Source organism: Eleutherodactylus coqui, chromosome 13 (assembly GCF_035609145.1).
Source record: "Eleutherodactylus coqui strain aEleCoq1 chromosome 13, aEleCoq1.hap1, whole genome shotgun sequence".
Lineage (NCBI taxonomy): Eukaryota > Metazoa > Chordata > Amphibia > Anura > Eleutherodactylidae > Eleutherodactylus > Eleutherodactylus coqui.
The window spans coordinates 124089975-124117240 of record NC_089849.1 but is presented as its reverse complement, the minus strand read 5'-3'; the positions used below and the strand labels follow the sequence as shown (position 1 = coordinate 124117240).

Sequence of the window (27266 nt, the reverse complement as noted above, 5' to 3'; positions counted from 1 at the left end):
GTGTAGCTTTGCGCAGTCTCGCGCGCTCCCCTCGTGTAGCTTTGCGCAGTCTCGCGCGCTCCCCTCGTGTAGCTTTGCGCAGTCTCGCGCGCTCCCCTCGTGTAGCTTTGCGCAGTCTCGCGCGCTCCCCTCGTGTAGCTTTGCGCAGTCTCGCGCGCTCCCCTCGTGTAGCTTTGCGCAGTCTCGCGCGCTCCCCTCGTGTAGCTTTGCGCAGTCTCGCGCGCTCCCCTCGTGTAGCTTTGCGCAGTCTCGCGCGCTCCCCTCGTGTAGCTTTGCGCAGTCTCGCGCGCTCCCCTCGTGTAGCTTTGCGCAGTCTCGCGCGCTCCCCTCGTGTAGCTTTGCGCAGTCTCGCGCGCTCCCCGTGTGTAGCTTTGCGCAGTCTCGCGCGCTCCCCGTGTGTAGCTTTGCGCCCCCCATTAACATCTATGGGACTTTTCCTGCACACAGGTAGATGAAGCCGGTGTGAGTTTCCCGGAGCAGCAGGCGCTCAGGAGCCCCGTGACGTCTATCTGTGTTCTGCACACGCGGCCGGCAGACTGGGATGGTAGGAGCTGGTTTATGATTTGATGAAGTACTCGGTGTAGCTCGGTGGACCGTCATGTATGTTCGGCCATTACACGCTCTCATATCTACAGGATCACGTGGTTTCTCTTGCTGGGAACGATCCCACTTTGTGCTATGATGCTCGGTGTGTTCTGTCTGGCTGCTGGTGAGGAGGCGCAGACAGCTGCAGCTCGCACACATAGCAGTAAGCCGCCTGACCCCTCAGTAATGCGGGGGCTTCTATGTGTGAGGAGCAGACAGGCAGCAGCGAGGGCTACTACCGCCTCATGAGGACTGCACTAACCGCTTAGGTTAAGCAGCGCTGCTGATTAGAGCCACCTGATTGGCTCTTCGGCACCACGTGACTACACAGAGTGCATGCGCATTGCCTTCAGCAGCCGTGCACTACACAATACAGTTAAGCAGACGTGCGCTACACACTGCACTTAAGCAGCACGGGGTTACGGTTTAGGGTTAGTTTGAGGATTTAGGGTTAGGGTTTAGGGTTAGGTTTAGCTAACCCTAAACCTAAACCTAACCCCCTGCTGCTTAAGTGCAGTGTGTAGCGCACGTCTGCTTAACTGTATTGTGTAGCGCACGTCTGCTTAACTGTATTGTGTAGTGCACGCTGTGTAGTCACGTGGTGCCGAAGAGCCAAACAGGTGGCTCTAATCAGCAGCGCTGCTTAACCTGAGCAGTTAGTGCTAATATGCCAGCCGGACTCCTCCAACAAAGCTGGATGGTCACATGCTCATGACGTCATCAAAGGTCCTTCATCACTATAGCCTGACTCCTCCCACGCATCACTGATCACATGGTTATGACGTCATCAAAGGTCCTTCATCACTATAGCCTGACTCCTCCCACGCATCACTGTTCACATGGTTATGACGTCATCAAAGGACCTTCATCACTACAGCCTGACTCCTCCCACACGTCACTGATCACATGGTCATGACGTCCTCCTCCACAGAGGTCCTGTAGCCCACTGGGCTCTGCTGACACTGATGTAAGTGGATGTTGTGTGTCATCATGTGGAAAGCTTAGAAGGGGAGATATATATATATTACACCCTGCTGTAAGTGCAATATATATAATCTCGGGCGTATGTGTGTGTATATATAGTATGGTATTGGCTGTCTGTATAATATATATATTTGTTCTTGCTGTTAGTATATTATGTAGATATGTTATATCTGCTACAACATTAACCCCTCGGCCACTACAGGCGGTGACGATGGGGATATTACACAGTCAGGGCTTGAGGTTGATGCTCCGGTGCTGTTAGCTGGCTGGTCGGAGCGTCTCCATGGAAGAATACCAGGTGATGGGGCATCTGGGCCGTAGATGGCTAACCCTCACCGGTCCTACAGGAGAGCCCCTGCTGGTGGGAAGGGGCATCGGGAGACGAGGCCATAGTTGTGCTCCCCACCCAGAATATCAACTCCTCGCTGCTAACATCGGTCTCTGTATCTCCGGTTCCAGCCCTCCGCCGCTCAGCACTGAAGGGAACACCAGGGCATCACAGCGCCCACGCTGCCGCCTGCCCACCTCCAACAGGAGCACAGAGGAATGGAATGCCATTGTCCATCATGTGCACAGCCAATGTCACCCGTATGGCACCAGGATCTGGCCAATGTCACCCGTATGGCACCAGGATCTGGCCAATGTCACCTGTATGGCACCAGGATCTGGCCAATGTCACCCGTATGGCACCAGGATCTGGCCAATGTCCGGCTGGGAAGTCTTGGGCACTTATGTGGATGGCACTGTGACCTGGACCACCTACCTAGATATGGCAGTAGTCTATTCATCGGGACATGTGCCCTGCCACACTACAAGCTGTTAGGAATGACTGAGGGGTATTCCCATATCACCAAGTGATCCTCTATCCACAGGATATGGGGGATACCCTACTGGCTGGTGGGGTCCGGACGCTGGGAGCCCCACCAATCCAGAGATATCGCTCCCGGCACCACCCTGAATTTCGACAGTGGTGTCTTCACATGTGTGCCTCTGCTTCATTCAATGACACCCCTGGAGATTGTTGAGCGCTTGAACTTGGCTCCGTCCGGAGGTTCTCATTGAAGTTAATGGAGTAGTGGCACACATGTGAAGCCACCACTGCCGAAATTCAGGGATGAGCCAGGGGCGATATCTCTTGTTTTTTGGGGCTCCCAGCCTTCGGACCCCACCAGTAGGTTATCCCCCATATCCTGTGGATACGTGAAATGGGAATACCACTTTAAGGAATATGACAAAGACTTCAGGGTGATGGCTTGGCCTCCAAATTCCCCATAACTCAGTCTTGTTGAGCATCTGTGCCATTTGCTGGAAGAACAAGCCTGATCCACGGAGACGACACCTCACAACACCCAGGACCTAAGGAATTCACTACTGATGAGTTTTCTTGTATGATGGGCGATAAGTGGGATAGTATGAGAATGCTCCTCCAATGGTTTATGGTTTGCTCTTCCTTTTTTCTCTTAGTTCCTCAATATTTTTTTCCCCTGGCTGACCTGCTAAAGATGGAGAAGAACAGAAAAGAGACGGCTGCTAGAATACTAGAGCTCACCCTAGAGATAATCTACCTGCTGACCGGAGAGGTGAGGAGTCTGGGAATTGTCTTGTATGGTGTAATAAAGCAGAGACCACACTGGAGAGGTGAGGAGATGTATAACATGAAGTCAATGTCTCTGTCTGCGCCCAGGATTACATGGTAGTGAAGAAGACCACTGAGGATTGTGCAGCAGATAGCCGGGCCCAGGATCCTATCACAGCGTCTTCACCTCACTTACAGATACGTAAGGAGATCCTGGAACTTACCAATAAGATCACAGAGCTGCTGACCGGAGAGGTGAGCGCTACCTGGGATGGTGCTGACCGGAGAGGTGAGCTCTGCAGGGGGTGACTGGGAGAGGTGAGCTCTGCAGGGGGTGACGGGGAGAGGTGAGCTCTGCAGGGGGTGACGGGGAGAGGTGAGCTCTGCAGGGAGTGACGGGGAGAGGTGAGCTCTGCAGGGGGTGACGGGGAGAGGTGAGCTCTGCAGGGGGTGACGGGGAGAGGTGAGCTCTGCAGGGGGTGACGGGGAGAGGTGAGCTCTGCAGGGGGTGACGGGGAGAGGTGAGCTCTGCAGGGGGTGACGGGGAGAGGTGAGCTCTGCAGGGGGTGACGGGGAGAGGTGAGGGCTTTTTTTTGCATGTCAAGCTGTAGTGTTTATTGGAGGTATGTATATATTTTTTGGTCACTTTTATGGCATTTTTGGGAGGTGTAATGAACAAAATAAGCATTTTTCCCTCCGTCTTGTTTTAGGGTTTTTTTACCTTTTTTTTTTTTTTGTGCAGGATAAATAGTGTTTCCTTTTTTTGTACAGGTTGTTACGAATATGATGATACCAAAGTTTGTTTTTTTGTTAACTTTTAAGGTTTTTTTTCATTCCCCAACCATTTTAATGCCCCTGTAGGGGATTTGAACTATAATAGCAATGATTGCTCTGACTTCTGTACTGCCTGTCCACTGGTGATATGTCACTGTTATCGGCGCCGATAATCCGGCCGTGGGTGACCCAGTGAAAATTTTTCAAAGGCTAACTATGAAAGTAGCCTGACGTCTACAAGCTGAGATCATAGCGATTCTCCGCTCACGGGATCAAAATTGGGGCATGCTGCGATATCCACGGTGAGCCTATCTATTAGATTCATCGCGGAGACCTGTCAGTGCTCCCTCATGGCGGAATATCGTTAGCGATATTCCGTCCCGGCCGTGGACAGGCAGCCTTATCGCTTACAATAGTGATCATAGGCCATAGCAGGCCAGGTAATCAGTGCCTGGTGTCTAGTCTCAATAGCAACCCATCAGCCCTCCATGATTACATCACCGAGAGCCTATGACATCACAGCGAGTGTGGGCTCCCTCTATGAAGCTTTTACATCACAGGTGGCAAACACAAGGCCTGTGGGCCAAAACCGGCCCACCATCTCATTTTCTTTGGCCCGCTGGCTGTGTAGCAAGTTCCCTAACCCTCCAAGTATTGTCAGTATATGATCTTCTATCCACTTGTTCTGTCTAATAAAGCCTGTGTGTATATATATTAGTATGTGCGTCTGTGCGTATATACGTATTGTAGTGTGCGTCTGTGCGTATATACGTATTGTAGTGTGCGTCTGTGCGTATAAATGTATAATAGTGTGTGCCTGTGTTTGTCTGTGTATATATATATATGTGTGTGTGTGTGTGTGTGTATATGTATATATATGTGTGTGTATATATATATATATATATATATATATATATATATTATGTATAATAGTGTGTGCCTGTGTTTGTCTGTGTATATATATATATATATGTGTGTGTGTGTGTGTGTGTGTGTGTGTGTGTATATGTATATATATGTGTATATATATATATATATATATATAATATGTATAATAGTGTGCACCAGTGCATATATACATAATATAGTGTGCGTCTTTGCGTATATACGTAGAATAGTGTGCGTCTGTGAATACATATATATGTATAATAGTGTGTGCCTGTGTGTATATATGTATAATAGTGTGCGCCACTGGCCACAATGGGGGACCCTATTACCAATCGGGCCACTGTGGGGTTCACTTTTACTATACTGTCTTACAATTAGAATCGGCCCTTTGAAGGCAACCATAAGGCTGATGTGGCCCTCGGTGAAAATGAGTTGGACACCCGTTTTACATGCTACAATGTACATTGATTGCAACGTGTAGAGGTTTAACAGCGGGGATCGCTGTTCTTATTGCTCCCTGCTGTTGCAGCGGGAGGCCAGCTATCGGTTACAACCGGCTTCTGCTGCGGAATGGCGCAGGCGCTAACAGTTCATGTCTGCATGTAAAGCGCTCTAGTGTGTGTTAGCACATTCAGTAATGAGTCTGTATGCTGCCCATGTAGAGCTAGTGAGCAGGAGGCCGAAGGCGGCTTTCAGATGAGCGGATTTTAGCATATTTGGTCTGTCTTTTGTAATGCGTAGCTAACGTAAATCTGTGTGTTTACATGGCCGTATTTTAACCCCTTAATGACATGGCCTATTTTGGGCTTAAGGACGCAACAATTTTTGGTGGATTTTCTTCTCCGTTTATCAAAAGTCATAACTTGTTTATTTTTCTGTCGACGCGGCCGTATGAGGGCTTGTTTTTTGCGTGGCGAACTGTAGTTTTTATCGGTGCCACTTTTGGGTACATAGACTATATTGTAAAACTTTTTTTTTTTTTTTTTGTGATAGCAGAGAGAGAAAACGCATCAATTCTGCCATAGATTTTTTTAATTTCTTTTTTACAGCGTTAATCATGCAGCATAAATGAGACATTACATTTTTTCTGCAGACCGGTACGGTTACAACGATACCAAAATTCTAACATTTTTTTTAGGTTTTCCCACTTTTCTGCAATAAAAACCCTTTTTTTGGAAATCTTTTTTCTATTCTAAATCGCTGCATTCAAAGTCCTGTAACTTTTTTATTTTTTGATGTACGGCGCTCTATGAGGGCTTATTTTTTGCGAGACAAGCTGTAGTTTTTATTGTTACCATTTTGGGGTACATGCGGCTTTTTTGATGACTTTTATTGCATTTTTAGTGAGGCAAAATGCTAAAAATTAGCATTTTGCCTCAGTTTTTTAGCGTTTTTTTCCGTGCACAGTCAAAAGCATGTGCAACTTATTGTACGCGTTGTTACGGACGCGACAATACCAAATATGTGGGGTTTTATTTTTTTTGTACCTTTTTTTATGCTAATCTGAGAAAAAGCATAAAAAATGGGGGGTTTTTACTCTCTTTTTACATTTTTTTTTTAATTAATTTTTTTAATCTTTTTTTTTTTTTACACTGTTTGTGTCCCTCTGAGGGACTTTAACCACTGCTCTGATGATCGCTGTCACAAGGCAGGGCAGAGCTACTGCTCTGCCATGCCTTATCGCTTATACAGTGATCATAGGCACAGGCAATACAGGATGCCAGTGTCTGGCATCCTGTTGCCATGGTGACAGGCCGGGCTCTCGCGATGACATCGCGAGAGCCGGCCGGAGACACCGAGGGAGTCCGCTCCCTCTGTGAGCTCTTTCCCTGCCGCGATCTACTTAGATCGCGGCAGGGAAGGGGTTAACACCGGGGGGGCGCATCTCCGATGCCCCCCCGCTGTTGCAGCAGGACGCCGGCTGTGACTGACAGCCGGCTCCCGCAGCGGGATAGCGCGGGATCTTATGTGGGAAGTACCAGGCTGCCAGGACGTAAACTTACGCCCTGCAGCGGGAAGGGGTTAAAAATGCATGAACTATTTTTGTCCGTTTTTTTCCTTCCATATTCGCATTCATTGATATGTAGAAAATAAAACTAATAACCGCAAATACAGACCAAACACTGCTGACCTGCTGATATTCCAGAGGTGGGACAATATGGCCGATATGTGCCGTGGTGGACCAGAGGGATCCCTAGTGTGGCAGTTCTGCCGCAGCATCTTCAGGGGTTCCCCCACACACCAGTGGAGCAGTGAGGGAAGCATGTGTGAATTTGGGAATATCTGGGGAGAGAAACATTTAATTAAAAAAATGCAAAAAATGTTTATAGAATTCTACTGGCTGGATTTGAAACTAAACGATATTTATGGGACAGCCCCCTCTATTGGTCAGGGCAGCAACACATCTCAAACATTGGGACAGGCCTCTTCTGGGAAGTGAGGAGACCAAATGCTGGAGTGTTGTGGTAGGAATGTTGTCCCATTCTTGTCTGATGTGGGATTTTTTATTTCATAATGCGCTAAAGGTTTTCTATTGGTGGACGGTCCGGACTGCAGCCGGCCGGTTCACCCCGGACTCCTCTTCTGTGAAGCCATGCTGTTGTGGTGGATGCAGTATGTGGTTTATGTCTGGACGGGAGCAAAACCTCCTATATACTGCTCAGCATTGATAACCTCTTTCAGGATGTGTGCGCTGCCCGTGCCATAGGCAGTAATGGAACCCCAAACCATCCTAGATGTAGAACTGTGTGCTAATACACTGGATGCTCCTCCCCTCTAGGTCCACAGGACACGGCATCCGTGGTTTCCAAAAAGAATTTAACATTTTGATCCGTCTGATCACAGAACGGTTTTCCATTTTGCCTCAGTCCGTTGTAAATGAGCTTTGGCCCAGAGAAGACGCCGGCGTTTCTAGATTGTGTTGATATACGGCTTCTTCTTTGCATGACACAGCTTTAACTTGCATTTGTGAATCGCACCGAGAACTGTGTACACAGACAATGATTTCTGCAAGTATTTGCACTGCAGCATCAGGCCTGTATTTACCCTTTCCAATCCAATTTGTATCCTGGTTTTCCTAGGGGGCTTTCTCTTTTTCTGTCGTTCTACAATGGCGCTATCTGCTGGCTAAAGCCAGTACTGCATGAGGTGACACGTTGGATAGGCTCCGACAGCAGAGAGGCTGGCAATATACAGTAAGAGAACCCCGACAGACGTCTTCCAACATAGGAGCTGTACAGCCTTAAATCATAATGTCTTCACAGGTCAGACAGTGGATTGGAAATGGTTAATGCCACGATGCCTGAGGGCCTGTAGATCTCAAGCTTCCATTATTGCCTGTTAGCCTTGTTCCTTGTGCACATGAACCACTGAGGTGCTGCACTATCCTGGCGGTAGTATTGCTATGCACCAGCTTCGCCCACTCTCTGGAGTCATCAGAAGTCGGAGGTGATGAGGCTTGTCAGTGACATACTTGTATGTCATTAATTGTACTGGGTTTAAAGGACGGAATTACTAAGAATTCCGGTAAAATATATAATATAGATTAATAATGTTTATAATTAATCTAAACAATTACTACCAGTTTTACGAATATGAGACAAAGTGACAAAGCATCCAAATGAATAATGACCTTGATCAATAGAAAGCTCCTCTGTGCCATCTGTTAGACCCTCTTCTGCCGCCTCTCTCTATTCTCACGGACGTATTGCACACAATATGCAGAAAATACAACCCATTGATTTCAACAGTTGCGTTCACATGGGAGTATTTGGCACAATTTGGTCGCGCAAAACATACACAACATGCTCTATTTTCTTGTGCATTTGTTTAGAACACATCTTGATCTCATTAAAGGGGTTGTCCCGCGGCAGCAAGTGGGGGTATACACTTCTGTATGGCCATATTAATGCACTTTGTAATGTACATTGTGCATTAAATATGAGCCATACAGAAGTTATTCACTTACCTGCTCCGTTGCTGGCGTCCTCGTCTCCATGGTGCCGTCTAATTTTCAGCGTCTAATCACCCGATTAGACGCTCTTGCGCAGTCCGGTCTTCTTCTTTTCTGAATGGGGCCGCTCGTGCCAGAGAGCGGCTCCTCGTAGCTCCGCCCCGTCACGTGTGCCGATTCCAGCCAATCAGGAGGCTGGAATCGGCAATGGACCGCACAGAAGCCCTGCGGTCCACCGAGGGTGAAGATCCCGGCGGCCATCTTCACCAGGTAAGTAAGAAGTCACGGAGCGCGGGGATTCAGGTAAGCACTGTCCGGTTTTTATTTTTAACCCCTGCATCGGGTTTGTCTCGCGCCGAACGGGGGGCTATTGAAAAAAAAACAAAACCTGTTTCGGCGCGGGACAACCCCTTTAATATGTAACACTTGTCATTTGGGCAATACTGGACACCCCTGTGTGAGCAAATATACCATGAAATCTCCCCCAAATGCTGCACATAAAACACTTCTACTATATGGATCTACGGCGGCGCTGGATTAGTGGACAGTTATGCATAACACACAATTTAACATTTTACATCTAATATAAAATGTATAAAATATCCAAAAACATAAGAAAAACTGAAGGAAATTCTGTCTAAAATGAAACTGTGAAGTGCTGCCGTTGATTGTATTATAGAACACAATGAGGAATAAACCATCAGATCCTGGGTAGTGCCGGTCGCCAGATCCGCTATGTGCTAACGCATTCCAGAAGCCAGGATGGGTTAATAATCCCACGGTAGACCATTCTGCCAACTGTGTTTATATCTCTGTCATCAGGTCCCCATAAGGTGTGAGGACGTCACCGTCTATCTGTCCATGGAGGAGTGGGAGTATCTAGAAGGACACAAGGATCTCTACAGGGACGTCATGATGGAGGACCACCAGACCCTCACGTCCGCAGGTATGAGGAGACCTTCCCTGTTCCTAACTGTCTGCTTCATTATGATTGCAGCTATATCATATGTACTGTGTGTGTATTTTTTTTAAAAGAAGCAAGTTTGGTATTGTGTCTCTAGTCTAGGTCAGTGATGGCGAACCTTTTAGTGACCGAGGGCCCAAACTGCAACCCAAAACCCACTTATTTACTGCAAAGTGTCAACACGTCGGGGGGCGGGGCTTATCACCACGTATGATGTTACCCCTGTCGTTCTAAAAAGGATCGGGCCGCATCTAAATAGACGGGGTGGAGATTGTGACAGCTTTTTAGATGCGGAAATACTGCAGAACGTCCTCAACGGAAAATACTGTGGAAAATTCTGCAGCATATCCGCATCCAAAAAGCAGTCAAAATCTGCACCGTCTATTGTGAGACAGCCCTGCCCATGTCCGCCACATGTAAACATACCCCAGCAGTAATAGTGACCCCCCCCCCAGCGATAATAGTGACATCCCACAGCGGCCCCCCAGCAGTAATAATAGTGACACCCTCCCCAGCGGCCCCCCAGCAGTAATATTAGTGACACCCTCCCCAGCGGCCCCCCAGCAGTAATAATAGTGACACCCTCCCCAGCGGCCCCCCAGCAGTGATAAGAGTGACATACCCCAGCGGACCCCCAGCAGTGATAAGAGTGACATACCCCAGCGGACCCCCAGCAGTGATAAGAGTGACATACCCCAGCGGACCCCCAGCAGTGATAAGAGTGACATACCCCAGCGGACCCCCAGCAGTGATAAGAGTGACATACCCCAGCGGACCCCCAGCAGTGATAAGAGTGACATACCCCAGCGGACCCCCAGCAGTGATAAGAGTGACATACCCCAGCGGACCCCCAGCAGTGATAAGAGTGACATACCCCAGCGGACCCCCAGCAGTGTTAAGAGTGGCATACCCCAGCGGACCCCCAGCAGTGTTAAGAGTGACATACCCCAGCGGACCCCCAGCAGTGTTAAGAGTGACATACCCCAGCGGACCCCCAGCAGTGTTAAGAGTGACATACCCCAGCGGACCCCCAGCAGTGTTAAGAGTGACATACCCCAGCGGACCCCCAGCAGTGATAAGAGTGACATACCCCAGCGGACCCCCAGCAGTGATAAGAGTGACATACCCCAGCGGACCCCCAGCAGTGATAAGAGTGACATACCCCAGCGGACCCCCAGCAGTGTTAAGAGTGACATACCCCAGCGGACCCCCAGCAGTGTTAAGAGTGACATACCCCAGCGGACCCCCAGCAGTGATAAGAGTGACATACCCCAGCGGACCCCCAGCAGTGATAAGAGTGACATACCCCAGCGGACCCCCAGCAGTGTTAAGAGTGGCATACCCCAGCGGACCCCCAGCAGTAATAATACCCGCTCCACCCCCACACCGGTTCCCACAGCAGTCATAATACCCCCCCAGTGGTCCACCAGCAGTCACAATGCCACCCCCAGCTGTCCACCAGCAATAATAATGCCCCCCCAAGCGGTTCCCCCTGCAGTCATAATGCCCCCCCCCCCTAGCGGTCCCCCAGCAGTCATAATGCTTCCCCCCCCAGCGGTTCTCCCAGGAGTCATCATGCCCCCCCTCCCCCCCAGCGATTCTTCTGGCAGTCAGAATGCCTCCCCCCCCCCCCCCTCCCCCCCAGCGATTCTTCTGGCAGTCAGAATGCCTCCCCCCCCCCCCCCCAGCGATTCTTCTGGCAGTCAGAATGCCCCCCCCCAGCGATTCTTCTGGCAGTCAGAATGCCCCCCCCCAGCGATTCTTCTGGCAGTCAGAATGCCTCCCCCCCCCCCCCCCCCAGCGATTCTTCTGGCAGTCAGAATGCCCCCCCCCCCCCCCCCCCCAGCGATTCTCCCGGCAGTCAGAATGTCTCCCATTCCCACCCCCCAGCAATTCTCCCGGCAGTCAGAATGTCTCCCATTCCCACCCCCCAGCAATTCTCCCAGCTGTCAGAATGCCCGCCCCCTGCCCCACATACTTACCCCTCCTCCTCGTGGGAAGTGCCGCTCCTCTTCTACCCGATCCCCGGTGCACATTGACGGCAGTGTGCTGTTGGATGCCTTCTCCTCCTGCTCTTGCGGAACCAAGTAGGAGACGTCGGGGGAAGAGGGAGGAGGATGATCAGTGCAGATAGCAGCGCTGAGTGAATGTCAGCAGGGAAGCCGTGGCCCCTGCAGGCATTCACTAAGGTGGTGAGCGGCCATAGCGTGCCATAGGTTCGCCACCACTGGTATAGTGTGATTGTTCTCAGCAAGAGAATCCAAGTAATCCTGTAGATATGAGACCTTTTAAGGGCTAACAAAAAGACATGATGTTGCAGCAAGCTTTCGAAAGCTCAATATAACATCATGTATTTTTGTTAGCCCTTAAAAGGTATCATATCTACAAGATTACTGTCACCTCCAATCAGGACGCGCTGGATCCCCAAACCTGAAAGACTCACGGGCTGTGAGCAAACAGGCCGCAAGTGCACACAAAACAGTGGTAAACCACAATGAAAACAGATACCATGGAAAATCTGTCCCTATAAACCCTTTACCCAGGAAAGGGACCTGCCTATACACAGATAACCCGCACTAACAAGGGCGAACCTAACCACATACCTAGGCCACTAGCAGACCCTACGTAGGAGAGGAGAAAACCACAAGATATCTACAATAGTAACTTCAGTACTTAGCCTAGTGAAGAATCAGGAAGACAGGAGATCCAGCAGCAACCCAAGGGGCTGTCCGTGAAAAATACTCTGACGTCCATCCAGTAATTATGCTACATTTTTTGTATTTACACTTATAAAAAAATATTTGATTCCCCAGATGTTCCAGGACTGATGTTATAGCGCCCCCTGCTGCATCTATTCCACGTCTATTTGAGTATTTGTTCCACTGCATTAGTAAGTTTGGAACATGTACTGAAGCGGACTGGTCCAAGTAGGAGTGTGCGGCACCACTGGATCACACTAGTCCTGGAATACCTGGGCGTAGAGACCTTCTCAGTAGTCGTTCAGAATAATGTTTTGTGGGACAACCCCTTTAACAACTACAGGATTGTTGAATGGAAAACTGTTTGGTTTCATTTTAGTACCTGACTAGGTGACCTGAAGCTGTGATTGTTGGATTGCTTACATTAGCTGGGTTCACACAGGGCGGATTTGTCGCGGAAATTCCATCCGGGATTTTGCCGTGGCAAATCCGCCTGCAGCCGTTAATCCTGAGATTAGCCAGCCATGTGGGCGAGATTTTTCTGAAATCTCGTCCACATGGGATGGCGAATCCGTAGCGGCAAAGCCGGTGTTGCAGCACGGATTCGCCAGCCGCAGCATGTCCATTTTTAGTTTTTTATTCCGCTGCAGCCCTGCTCTCCTCTATGGGAGCGCTGGCTGCAACGGAAAAGCGTGTGGCCAGGCCGCTTTAAAATCCGCGGCTAAGTGCCGCCGGTTTTGAAGCAGCGATTTCCAGGTGGAAATCTTGCGTTTTTTCGCTGCGGCCAAACCGCAAGATTTCCGCTGGGAGTGTGAGAACCCAGCCTAATGCTTTGGAATACTCAGGTTGCCAGTCGGTGATGCGCTGCCCTGTAAGAATGCCTTGGCACAATATTGGTCTGTTTGTCTGACATGGCCTAATAGGCAGATCCCTGTCTGCCATAGTCATCTATCGGGCCACCTACACCGCATTGATGGGCTGACAGAACTCCCTCTGCCAAGAGCCTTAGATGCTGCAGTTGGTAGCATGTAAGGGGTTAAACAGGTGGAATGAAAGGTTTCTTTGAATCCAGACACCAAACTGATTCTTCAAGTCATAATGCATTGGTGGCAGTGGGGAGTCCTAAATAAATAAAAACACAACACTCCCCTACCTGCTGCAGTGCTGCTTCCCCGCCGCCAGCTCTGGACCTCTGCTCTTCTATTTGCTGCAGCGGTCACATGGTTGTTTACCCACATGACTGCTGCAGCCAATAGGAGACCAAACAGGGATGTCATCAGTGACATCTCATAAACCTGCCGGGGCTTCTGCATTGGAGGCGCACATGACAGGTTTACGAAACCTCACCAGGCCAGAGGATCTGGTGACGTCAACTGCCAGAAGCCGGAGGGCCGGAATGGCGCTCCAACCCCAAGGGGACTACATTGCTTTTCTATAGTTTTAGGCATGGAGGGGGCAAAACTACATACAAGAAATAAGCCGGACAAGCCATTTAAAGCAGGTGCTGGTATTAGCTGTAGGACGGAGCGGTGAACGGAGTTAGGATGTAATAATCCGGTAGTAGCTATTGTTTTCTTTGAGGCATTGTCCTTACGGCTGAACTGGGGCCATTTTTCTCTTGTGTTTTCTTTCTTGGAGTGAAACAAATTTTCACACAATTTTAGATGTTATTTTTCACCTAAATCAGGCAAAAACTGAAAAATAAATGCGGGCCGAAGTGTATAGCGACACGCTAATATTATACAGATAATGCAAACTCAGTCTTAATCCTTTTCAATCTCATTTCCCTGCCTCCGCACACTCCCCCCAACACCCCTCCGCACACTCCCCCCCCCAACACCCCTCCGCACACTCCCCCCCCCCCCCAACACCCCTCCGCACACTCCCCCCCCCCCCAACACCCCTCCGCACACTCCCCCCCAACACCCCTCCGCACACTCCCCCCAACACCCCTCCGCACACGCCCCCCAACACCCCTCCGCACACGCCCCCCAACACCCCTCCGCACACGCCCCCCAACACCCCTGCTCTTAAGGCCCATTTACACTGGACGATTATCGCTGAAACTTTGCTTATCATTTAGTGATAATCGGTGCGTGTAAATGGGTGCGGGGCACTTGCATTTCGGACACCTTTCGCTGATCACTTTAGCTATCAGTTTTATCAGTCGTTCTCCATGGGGAGTGCTGATAGCATTGGGGTCAGTGAAGGCTTCATTAAAGGGGTTGTCTCACGAAAGCAAGTGGGGGTATACACTTCTGTATGGCCATATTAATGCACTTTGTAATGTACATTGTGCATTAATTATGAGCCATACAGAAGTTATTCACTTACCTGCTCCGTTGCTGGCGTCCCCGTCTCCATGGCTCCGTCTAATTTCAGCGTCTAATCTCCTGATTAAACGCGCTTGCGCAGAAGGGTCCTCTCCCATCTCTTCGGCCCGGCACGAGCTGCATTCTGGCTCCGCCCCATTGTACGCGTCATTGCGTAGCTCCGCCCCCACCACACGTGCCAATTTCTGGCCTCCTGATTGGCTGGAATCGGCACATGTGACGGGGCGGAGCTACGCGATGACGCGTAGAAGGGGGCGGAGCCAGAATGCCGCTCGGGCGGAAGAGATGGGAGAAGACCCTTCTGCGCAAGCGCGTCTAATCAGGAGATTAGACGCTGAAATTAGATGGAACCATGGAGACGAGGACGCTAGCAACGGAGCAGGTAAGTGAATAACTTCTGTATGGCTCATATTTAATGCACAATGTATATTACAAAGTGCATTAATATGGCCATACAGAAGTGTATAACCCCACTTGCTGCCGCGAGACAACCCCTTTAACATACATAATTGGCATTCAAGTAGCTGAGAGGCTACTTGAATACCAATTATTTTTTATGCAAAATAATCGCTCAAAGCTGTGGCTCAACCTGTCCTTTGAGCGATTATCTGCTCGTTTAAATGGGCCTTTATTTATTTTAGGTGGATTTGATATATCATACATTTGTATTATAAGACGATTCATTTCAAATTTCTCTAATGATAGATAGATCTCATTAGAGAAATAGGAAATGACGAGAGTATACAGGACAGCGCAGCTCCAATGTCAGAGGCTGTCCTACGTTGTGTACTATATGTATGCAGAACAACCTCCAAGATTGAAGAGCTGTCCTGCATAGTGTCAGACCTCGCCTGCCATCATAGCTATACAGGGAAATCTCAATGTCCGATGAGGTCTGACACTGGATTGGAAGGGATTAAATGCACCAGATTTATCAGCATCCTGTATCTGGCGCATCTTTAGACCGACTAGTCTACCTTTATACCACCTAGAATCTTGGCGCACTTCCTCTGTACGTGAAGCCATTCTCTTTTATTGGACACAGTGATAAAAGTATCTGAAACGCATCATACACCCAGTGACAAGCATGTAATACAGTTCTCTAGCACATCTTCAATAGTAAATCTGTGTCTGTTTTCAACAGGTGAATCCAATAAGAAAGAAACACTGGATAGGATTTCCCCGTCTCCATATTCCAAGGATTATCCAAAAGAACATCTAAATGTCCTACAGGATTATCAGGTAGATGGAATACAAATGCCGTGTATTGTAGGGCTCAGTGTCATTAATTTCAAGGTCGTTCTGTTTTTAAAAAAACTATTTAGGGAGACGATGAACTGAAATCTGGAGTTTGTCGCCTATGAACCATCACAATATATGGCTGCCACACAATATCTTATTATCACGATAGTTGGGAGTCACAAATTACGGTCCCAAGATGCAAAAAACTGCTTGTGGCCAAAACCCCGCCTATCAAAGATGGCCAACGGATGCAGATATTGCTTATAACCCTTCCCTCTTACCAGCAACAATCTTCTGGACATTGGCTGATATGGGTGGGCAGGGTTTCGGCCACATGTAGTTACTGCATCGTGGGACCATACCTTTAGGTTTCTCCAATCGCCTTCTTAATTACACATCATTTGTTTCATATCTGCTGAATTAGGTTACAAATCTGAGTGTTATAAAAGTTGAAGACCTAACAGAAGAAGAGAAATCTGCAGGTGTAACTCAGCTGTGCAAGGAGGAGGAAATGCCTATAGATATCGGCATCGGTGAGTGATAACCGTTAATGCTGAACTAACCTCACATATTCTCTTTTGGTCTTTACTGTAATCTTCTATTTTATATTCTCCTCTGCCAGTACATCAGAGGAGGAAATGTCTTCTTTGAACCCATCATTGGGACCATAAAACAGTGGTCATACCCAGATAGCCAAGCTCTCAAAGAAGCCCAACATAGTGATCATGGGAGATTTTACCGATCCAGACATTTGTTGGGAATCTCTCTCAGGTAAAAGTAATGGATCCAACAGATTCTTATCCGCTCTTGCTGACAACTTTATCTTCCAGAAGGTAGAAGAGAAAACAAGGAGATCTGCTATCTTGGACCTAATTCTTACCAACAGGGAGGACATGGTTAAGGAAGTAAGGGTGGCTGGGACCTTAGGAGGCGGTGATCATGATATCCTTGGGTTTTGGATAAAAAGGGGAGGAAGACCTGAGAAAACTCAGACCTCAAGGTTGGATTTCAGAAAGGCAGATTTCAATGAACTCAGAAAGAGGAAGAATCCAATGGCTGGATGTTCTTAAGGACAGAAATGGCCAAGAAGGTTGGGAAATATTGCGAAATGAGATTCTCAAAGCACAAGCGCATATTGATTCCTGATGCTAATGGAGTGTTGGGCAATTACTTAACAACCCATATTTGCCATTAAAACATTCCATACTCAACTTATGTTGGGAAGACCAAGGCGGTTTATTAATCTATAGGTAATCTGTCACCTACTTTTAGACCTATGAGGTAAGCTTATAGGCTGAAAGTAGGTGATCTGCTAAGTCCAAGAATATAAATGTTATACTCCTCTTCCCTGTTGTTACCCTGGTGTGGTGGGGATACTTTGCACGCCTCTCAATACATTCTATGGGGGATTTCAGCACTGACACCAGGGGTGAATGCTTGGGAAGGTAAGTATGAAACATCCTGGACTCAGTGGGTCAGCTACTTTAAGTCCATAAGTTTAGCTTATGAAAGATTACAGTAACAGACAGACTCCCTTTAAATGAACATGTCAATATAGAAGTAACCCAAACAGCCTTCCTCCACCTCAAGTAACCCTACTTAGTGGCAAGGGTGCTGCTCTGTGCCACCTGAGTTCATCACCCAGATGAACATGTCATTGGCAAATAACAGCCATTTTTCGGGACTTGGGTTTCATGTGCCTCCCTTTTGCACTAACACTGGGGAGAAATCGGACCACAAGGGATTGCTAGTGGTAAAAGTGTATTTGGGCGAGTCAAAATGGAAGTTTATATGCTTCATAAAGTTATGACATGTAATTGTGTAATATAATGTTACGACTCGTATAACTTGTTTTGCAAACTGCAGAGATACTGTTCTACCTGTAGTCTTCCCTCGCTTAGTTTTCCATTGGTATCCACTGGCTACGCTCCACTCTACTGGTCAAGCTGCTCAGTGCCTTCAAATTCTGTAATGATGACACAGCTTGTACAGTCCTGAATGCACACCTGTCAGTAACTGGCAGTGGGGCGTTGTGGGAAATGTAGTTTTTTCTCTTCCCGGCAGCCATTTAAACAACATCATGGAAATCTGAAGCTGGCTGGAAAGCAGCAGTGGTGTAGGGCGGCAGGCGAAAGTAATGGAGTCCAGTTTGTTTGGAATAATGGCAATAAGTGAAATCCCTCCAGGAACCTGCCCCAGATCTTCAGGTCCTCCTGCATCACCTGCATGAAATGATTTGAGCTGTGCATCCCAGAAGTGCCACAAACCAAGCGCCAGCCAAGCACCTGCTCTGCTAGCATGACCCTACAGGCAAAGTTGTTTCCCCAAAAGAGATTGGAGATCTCATAGATGGACCTTCCTCAACACGTCTTCCATTTCTCCTCTGTGAGCCACGTCACATCTCTCACTCAATCCAACTGCAAACTCAAGAACGTAATGGAAGTCATGTGGTCCGCCGTCTTGTCCATAGCCATTGGGGTACCAAAAATGCCCGCAATATGTTTAAAAAAAGTGTCCCCAGCAACACTTCACAGAAACCACCAGTCCCAGGGCCCACACACAAAAAACTATCAAGCTTGCTCTCCCCAACAACTGATGCACCACCCACACAAAAAATGTTAAAGGCCTCGAAATATGCATAGGAGATTAAACAGCCCATAGGTAAGCATAAATCCACCTAGAATTGACCATGGAACACCCCCCCTCCCTAAAAGATAATGACTATTGGGATGGATTGGAAGCAACCTAAAGGCCGACTCCAAATCCACCTTAGCCATCAAGACGCTCCTGCCTAACGCTCAAAGCAGGGCATAGAAAAATCTACAAATCAAGCTAGTGCCTGATAAGCATCAGACAGGTGGTTTTACTGCATGGAAGTGACTACAAAGCAGGCATCCAGTGTGACAATCAAGTGAAGGGGCAGGGATGTAAAAATGTGTTTTTGCTGGAGTGGCCTCTTAGTGTTCTGTCCGTTACCTCTCCAAAAGAATAATTGCACTTCTACAAAACTTGTGACAAGGGTCAGTGACCTACATATCTATTTGGTGAGACCCCCACTGATTGCTGAAATGAAGGAAAAGTGTATGAGGCTATCCTCAGCTGATCACAGCCAATCGGGCGGAGCTCTCAGCTAAATGCTTCGGCTTCTTTCTTTCAGCAATCTCTGATAACTTACTGACATATCAGAAGTTTTATGAGATGCAGTTACTCTTTCAGTCCTAAAGGTTGTCGAGTGCCTTTAGTCTTTGAGATCACAGTAGAAGGAGCAGGTAAGACAGGTGTGGCACGCTCAGACGTTCAGAGAGGCAGTTCTCTTCAGATGATGTCATCGGAGAGAGGGGTTTCACCCCATCTACGCCTGCTGTCATAGTGTCAGTGGCAGCAGGATGTGCTGTCTGCACAGTGTGGCAGGTATAGCTGAACAACAGTTTGCATAGAGCCAGAAAATGAAGACAGGGAGATGCTGGTGTGTGCTGCAGTAAGAATGAACTAAAAACCGACGTTACCTGCTGCATTTGGCTTGCAAGTTTGACCTCTGGCCTAATGGCTTCATGGTATATAAAAAATAGTGGGATCCATTTGGGGAAAGAGATGCAGATAGGACTGTTTTAAAATATCACTTTGTGTTTCTGTAGAAGAGGAAATAAAACCTGTTTTTTGGTTTTTTTTCAGGCGATTGCACCAATACCGTGGGAAATGTTGTATCTCCAGATCATGATGAAAAATATAACCGTATCACAGAAGACAATCGAGAAGAACATTCCACAACACGTTTAACGAAAACTATACCCTTAGACCTTCATAACAGTGATCCATATAGTCACAGGAAGCCTTCACCTGACCGATTACAGATTGTTACACAAAGTACAGAAGAGACAGGGAGTAAAATATTTCCATGTTCTGAATGTGGGAAATGTTTTAAAAAAAAATTTATTCTTTCTATGCATGAAAGAATTCACAGAGATGAGAGGCCGTTCTCATGTCCAGAATGTGGGAAAACATTTAAAAGGAAATCAAGTGTTGCTGAACATCAGAAGACTCACACACTGGAGAGACCGTTTCAATGTCCAGAATGCGGGAAACATTTTAAAAAGAAATCTATTTTATCCATGCATGAAAGAATTCACAGAGATGAGAGGTCATTTTCATGTTCAGAATGTGGGAAAAGTTTTCGCCAGAGGCCAGCTCTTTTTAAGCATCAAAGAAGGCACAGAAAGGAGGAGCGATTTTCATGTCCAGAATGTGAGAGATGGTTTCAACAGAAATCAGATCTTTTAATACATCAAAGAACTCACACGGGGGAAAAGCCATATTCATGTTCTGAATGTGGGAAATGTTTTCGCCAGAGATCATACCTTGTTACACATCAGTGGACCCACACAAGAGAGAAGCCATATTCATGTTCTGAATGTGGAAAATGCTTCATGCAGAGATCAATCCTAGTTCTGCATCAGAGAATTCACACAGGGGAGAAGCCATTTTCATGTTCAGAATGTGGAAAAGGTTTTATGCAAAAATCAGCCCTTGCTATGCATCAGAGAATTCACACAGGCGAAAAGCCATTTTCATGCTCAGAATGTAGAAAATGCTTTCGCTACAAATCAGATCTCATTGTACATGAAAGACGGCACAAAAAGGAGGAGCCATTTTCCTGTCCAGAATGTAAGAGAGGTTTCCAACAGAAATCAGATCTCATTGTACATCAAAGAACTCACACGGGGGAGAAACCACATTCATGTTCTGAATGTGGGAAATGCTTTACCCAGAGATCATCCTTTTTTGCACATCAGAGAACTCACACAGGAGAGAAGCCCTTTTCATGTTCTGAATGTGGGAAATGTTTTATGCAGAAATCAGTTCTTGTTATGCATCAGAAAATTCACACAGGAGAGAAGCCTTTCTCATGTTTAGAGTGTGGGAAATGTTTTCGCCAGAAATCAGATCTTATTGTACATCAAAAAAGGCACAGAAAGGAGGAGCGATTTTCATGTCCAGAATGTGATAGAGGTTTTTTACAGAAATCAGCTCTTACTGTACATCAGAGAACTCACACCGGGGAGAAGCCATATTCATGTTCTGATTGTGGGAAATGCTTTACTCAGAGATCATCCCTCGTAAGACATAAACTAATCCACACAGGAGAGAAACCATTTTCATGTTCAGAATGTGGGAAATGTTATAGCCATAGATCAGCTCTTGCTCAGCATAAGAAGCGAAGCCATTTTCGATCTGTAGTAAATGGTTTTCCCTCAGATGTAATCTAGTATGGAGATCAGTTATATTAAAAGAACATTCTCAACAGAATTTTTTAAAAATGTTTGATTGTCATTTTTGTTTCTACAAATTTGCTCACAAACTATTTTTACCCACGTTTCTGTGTTATATTCCCTACTAGAGATGAGCGAGCGTACTCGGAAAAGCACTACTCGATCGAATAATGTGCTTTATCCGAGTATCGCTGTGCTCGTCCCTGAAGATTCGGGTGCCGCTGCGGCTGACATGTGAGTCGCAGGGGAGAGCGGGCGGGAGAGAGGGAGAGAAAGATCTCCCCTCCGTTCCTCCCCGCTCTCCCCTGCAGCTCCCCGCTCCGTGCCGGCACGCGAATCTTCAGGGACGAGCACAGCGATACTCGGATAAAGCAAATTACTCGAGCGAGTAGTGCTTTTCCGAGTACGCTCGCTCATCTCTATTCCCTACCAAATTGAACATCTCAAAGATATGCTGCCCAGGGGAACTTCACTTGCCTGCATAGCAAAATATCTTTTTCACTTTCTACTGTGTCGTCAGGGACTCAAACTTCCTCACCCCTTTTCTTACCAGAGGCGATTTACATGTTGACACCTTGCAGTGATGGATCAGTCAGCAAAGGCCTGAAAACACACCACCCCCACATAAGTCCACTACATAATATGCCAAAACAACCCCACACTTGAGCACACTAGCTGTGCCCCACATTGTGGAACAAGGATTAAGGGTGTGACTACTTCAGTCAATGTAAAATGTTAGTTTTTCATTTTTTTTAAAAATGTATAAAGATTCCTAACATTCTGTTGTCACTTTGTCATTATGGGGTATTAAGTGCAGAATGATGAGGAGAAACATGACCTTTTTTAAGTTGCACAAGGCAATAACTTTTAATAGTTTGTCGCTTCCTGATCTGTAGAGAAAACATTGCAGCTGTCATCCCATTAATCTCACAGGCACAATTACACTGAGAGGGTTTAGGCCCGTTTACATGCAAAGATGATTGCTCAGAATTTGTTCAAAAGATAGGGAGCTTGACAGCTTTAGCAATCATTTTGCATGAGCTGTTAATGGGCACAATGTAATCAGCGCTCTCGTAGAGAACACAGCGTATGGTCCCTGCTATCAGCTCTCCAGCCAAACGATGGCTTTTATGCTCACCTAAAAATCATTGTTTTTTGGCCGAAAGGTTAAAGATTGTAGCATTAACACTCAGAAGACATCTTTTAAGTGAATTTTGGACAACAATCGTGTGTAAATGGGCCTTAACACTTATATGTAGATGACACAGGACCCACCAGTTCAACAGTTTATTGAATTGCTGAAGGAGACAGCTCAGTAACAAAATCCATGGCCATGTGAGTCCATGGTGACTGAAGAGTAGTCAATGGATGTAGTAGATTGGCTGGATATCGCTGAGAGGGTTTATTTCTAATGCAAATTTCACAAGCAGACACATAGCTGGATAAATTTAGGCTTCTTCAGCCTCAGGTGACCACTTCTTGCATTTGGCACTCCGACGAGTCATAGCAGACAATGGGGCGGTTAGTGTGCAGAAATGTGGAATAATTGATGATAGTAGTTCATAAATCCCAGAAAACACTGAACTGCTTTCAGATTGAGAGTTTTTGGTCAATTGAGGACCGCTGATAATTTCTCTTTACCCATAGTGAGGCCTTGGGGAGAGATGATGTATCCTAGAAAGGGCAGACTCGACTGCTCAAAAAGGCATTTTTCCAACTCGGCATACAGTTGGTTTTGACGAAGGTGCTGCAGGACAGTCTTCACATGCTTGTGATGTAAGGTGATACCACTGGAGCAGATTTCAGATTTTATCGAGGAAGATTAAAACTGATAAGTAGAGAAGATCTTGAAACACATTCACAAATTCCTGAAACACTGTTGGATCATCACATAGCCCAAATGACATCAACCAATACTCAGTGTCCATCCCTAGTATTAAGGGTTTAGTGGGTTTGTGTTGTCAGAGACGTACACCCAACTTCAAATCTGAGGCTGAGGAATGGTCCTTAACAGTTCAAGAATTGTTTGATTGGCTTTTTCACAAAGTCCATTACTTTGAGGATGATATGCCGTGGTTCTTAGTTTCTTGCAATTATACATATCACACAGTTCTTGAAATAATTGTGATTCAAAGGCGGAACCTCGATCTGACAAAATCTTGTCTGGGCGTCCGTAGGGCAAGATAAATTGTTTCTAAACAATGGCAGCAGTGGTTCGTGCAGTAAAGTCCTTGACAGGGACTTCATACGATTAATTTTATATAATAGTCAATGAGGTTGAGCACATAACTATGGCCTGATGAACTGGTTTCTACCTTTAAATTATCCATAGCCAAAATGTTAAAGGGGTTGTCTCGCGGCAGCAAGTGGGGTTAAGTACTTCTGTATGGCCATATTAATGCACTTTGTAATATACATCGTGCATTAAATATGAGCCATACAGAAGTTATTCACTTACCTGCTCCGTTGCTGGCCTCCCCGTCTCCATGGCTCCGTCTAATTTCAGTGTCTTCTTGCTTTTTTAGACGCGCTTGCGCAGATGGGTCTTCTCCCTTCGGCTCGGAAGCAGCGGCGTTTTGGCTCCGCCCCCTTGTGCGCGTCATCGCGTAGCTCCGCCCCATGACGTGTGCCGAGTCCAGCCTCCTGATTGGCTGGAATCGGCACATGTGACGGGGCGGAGCTACGCGATGACGCTTTTAAGGAGTGGGGCCAAAACGCCGCTGCTGCCGAGCCGAAGGGAGAAGACCCATCTGCGCAAGCACGTCTAAAAAAGCAAGAAGACACTGAAATTAGACGGAGCCATGGAGACGGGGAGGCCAGCAACGGAGCAGGTAAGTGAATAACTTCTGTATGGCTCATATTTAATGCACAATGTATATTACAAAGTGCATTAATATGGCCATACAGAAGTGTATACCCCCACTTGCTGCCGCGGGACAACCCCTTTAAGGTGTTTGGTGGCAACAATTGGATGGAGGTCTGCTTTTTGATTATCTTTAGACGAATTTCACATATTTGGCATTCCTGACATTTTTTTTATATCATTATTAGAGATGAGCGAACGTACTCGGATAGGCACTACTCGTCCGAGTAATGTGCCTTATCCAAGTACCGCTGTACTCGTGCTCAAAGATTCGGGGCGCTCCGCTGCTGACAGGTGAGTCGCAGCGGGGAGCGGGGCAGAGCGGCCGGGAGAGAAGGAGAGAAAGATCTCCCCTTCGTTCCTCCCCGCTCTTCCCTGCAGCTCCCTGCTCCGCAGCGCGTCCCGAATCTTTGAGCACGAGCACAGCGGTACTCGGATAAAGCACATTACTCGGACGAGTAGTGCCTATCCGAGTACGTTCGCTCATCTCTAATCATTATGCATCCATCTGCATCTGCATGTGGCCTCAGTTTTATGCATGCTAAAATGTCCTGACGGGTCATGGTGTGCGGAGAATACATCACTTTGGGTATTAGGATCTGTTGAACTCAGTTTCCAGAAGCAGAGTCAGTAGAACTTCTCAAGATGAGGTTTTTTTTATAAGGAATAGTCTTTTTCTTTGTCGCCAGAGACATTGGAATTCTGGGTCAGACTGTTTGCGCAGGTTTCCTTTGGGGATCGCTCCGGATAACAGATGTTCCTGCAGTTCTCCAAACATTCAGCTTTCCTATTAGAGCAAGAGTCATCTCTCTTGAGTATCATTCGACTTAGAGTGCGAAATGGTGGCAGCTTGACAGAGTTGTTGAGCTTGACGGACTCCAAAATCAGGCATCTCGATTTCTTCCCATTGATCCTTCTCAGGAGAATAGTCTATTGCCTGGGGTAGTTGAGAGAGCGCGTCAGCATTAGTGTTGACTTTTCCTGCTCTATATTTGACAGTGAAATTGAAGTTGGCAAGTCTAGAGATGTGCCACCGCATTGTTGGCAGTGAACGTGGCAGCAGCAGCCAGGTAGTCTTTGAACTTTTCTGTCACTGCCCAGACTAGCGCAAGCACTTCTAGTTTGAACAAACTCTAGTTTTAATCGTTACACTCTGTGCCTTCCAATGAGTGATTAGCATACGCCACTACTCTTTCTTTCCCTTCCTGCACCTGACTAAGTACTGCACCTAGTCCCTTAAAACTAGCATCTATGTATAAATTGAAAGGTGAGGTGTAGTCTGGATAGGCGAAGATTGGAGGGGTTACAAGTTTTTCTTTCAGCATCTGTGTGATTGTTCTCAATGAGAGAAACCAAGTCATCTTGTAGATATGAGACCTTTTAATGGCTAACAAAAATGCATTATGTTACAGCGAGCTTTCGGGGATATCTCGCCCCTTCGTCAGGCTAATGAATGAAACTAGTTAGGATGGCACATAATTATAACATACAGATGGGGGGGGGGGGTAACACATTCCTCTTCATCTAAATAAATGTTCACATACAGAAATTTGAGACTGTTTTGCACTGAAAACAACATACAAACAGAGCGGAGCCATACATCCTAAATCAGTCCACTGAGCTCAGGACAGTTTTATGATGTGTCTTATCTCTTCTGCAACCTGCACATCGAAGGAGATGCAGCAGCACCTAGTGGATGGCAACATTATAACAAGTCCAGTTCTGAATTTGTGTGAAGCTTTAAAGGAGATGTCTCGAGGAAGCAGTGAATTTTTTTTTTTGCCCAGTCCCCCTAATTAAACATACATTACTAATTACCCCTGTAAATTACTTTCCTAGCTGGTTTCTACTTACCGTTCCAGCGTTTCAGCAACTTATAAAACTTTTTCCCAAGATGGCCGCCAGCTCTTTTCGCATCGCTTGCTGTAGCCCGACGTGTGCGCTCCCGAGACGCTACCAGCTGTGTCCCCATGGCAACCAGACGCCCCGCAGCCGCCGACCGGACCCCTGGAGTGAACACGGCCGACCACGGCACACAGTCACCCACCGCCAGGCAGCAGGTAACCGGCGCAGCCCCCCCCCCCCCATCACAGCGGCAGCCCCCCTGGCCCAGTGACAGCCCCCCCCCCCCCGGCCCAGCGCTAGTTCCCCCAGCGCAGCGACAGCCCCCCCCCATCACAGCGGCAGCCCCCCCGGCCTAGCGCTAGTTCCCCCATCACAGCGGCAGCCCCCCCGGCCCAGCGCTAGTTCCCCCGGCGCAGCGACAGCCCCCCCCATCACAGCGGCAGCCCCCCCGGCCTAGTGCTAGTTCCCCCATCACAGCGGCAGCCCCCCCGGCCCAGCGCTAGTTCCCCCGGCGCAGCGACAGCCCCCCCCCCGGCCCAGCGCTAGTTCCCCCGGCGCAGCGACAGCCCCCCCCATCGCAGCGGCAGTCCCCCCCCCGGCGCAGCCCGGCGCAGCGGCAGCCCCCCCCCGGCCCATCACTTACCAGGACAGCTGGACGGCGGGACAGCTGGGCGGCTTCTCCGGACAGCTCGGCAGCTCTGCACCTTCCTCTAACAGAGGAAGGTACAGAATGGCCGCTCCAGCGCGCTCCCGAGCAGTGACAGCTCGTCTGCGCATGCGCAGAAGAGCTGTAGCGGGGAGCACACTGAAGCGGCTCGTGCTGAATGGAGAAGACTGGACTGCGCAAGCGCGTCTAAAAAAGCAAGCTGCCGGCGAATTTAGACGGAACCATGGAGACGAGGACGCTAGCAACAGAGCAGGTAAGTGAAAAACTTCTGTATGGCTCATAATTAATGCACGATGTATATTACAAAGTGCATTAATATGGCCATACGGAAGTGTATAACCCCACTTGGTTTCGCGAGACAACCCCTTTAAGGAAAGAGGGAAGAAAGAAAAATGTAAATTGTGATTGGGAAGAGGACATCCTTCTTGACCTCTTGTAGACCTTTCATATTTTCCACTGATGCAAGAATCCTGGGCTGAGTATAAGATCCCGGAGATATTCACATGTTCCATGTCTGATGTTGTGTACCTGATCCTGTGCAGTAAATGTCCTGTTGGGGGGCAAACAGAACAAAAGCTGAGAGCCAGGATGAGATCTCATCGCCACTCAATTAGAGAGGGAAAGACT

At 47.7% G+C, this 27266-nt stretch overlaps 1 protein-coding gene across 5 annotated transcripts in view; it reads left to right on the top strand.

Annotated features, from left to right (window-relative positions):
- The first annotated feature begins 1448 nt into the window (after window positions 1-1448).
- The window catches only part of LOC136588074 (oocyte zinc finger protein XlCOF6-like), a 90160-nt gene continuing 64342 nt past the window's right edge, over window positions 1449-27266 (top strand). Inside the window, exons 1-7 of one of the 5 annotated variants that reach the window (XM_066586997.1) lie at window positions 1449-1552; window positions 3034-3149; window positions 3254-3400; window positions 9582-9705; window positions 15900-15997; window positions 16422-16530; window positions 19670-21293. In XM_066586997.1, the coding sequence (XP_066443094.1) occupies window positions 3072-3149; window positions 3254-3400; window positions 9582-9705; window positions 15900-15997; window positions 16422-16530; window positions 19670-21261 (2148 nt within the window). In that variant the 5' untranslated portion in view covers window positions 1449-1552; window positions 3034-3071 and the 3' untranslated portion in view covers window positions 21262-21293. Of the gene's footprint in view, window positions 1553-2699; window positions 3150-3253; window positions 3435-9581; window positions 9706-15899; window positions 15998-16421; window positions 16531-19669; window positions 21294-27266 lie in introns of those variants that run through there. The other 4 variants (XM_066586994.1, XM_066587000.1, XM_066586990.1 and 1 more) reach the window with 4 other exon arrangements.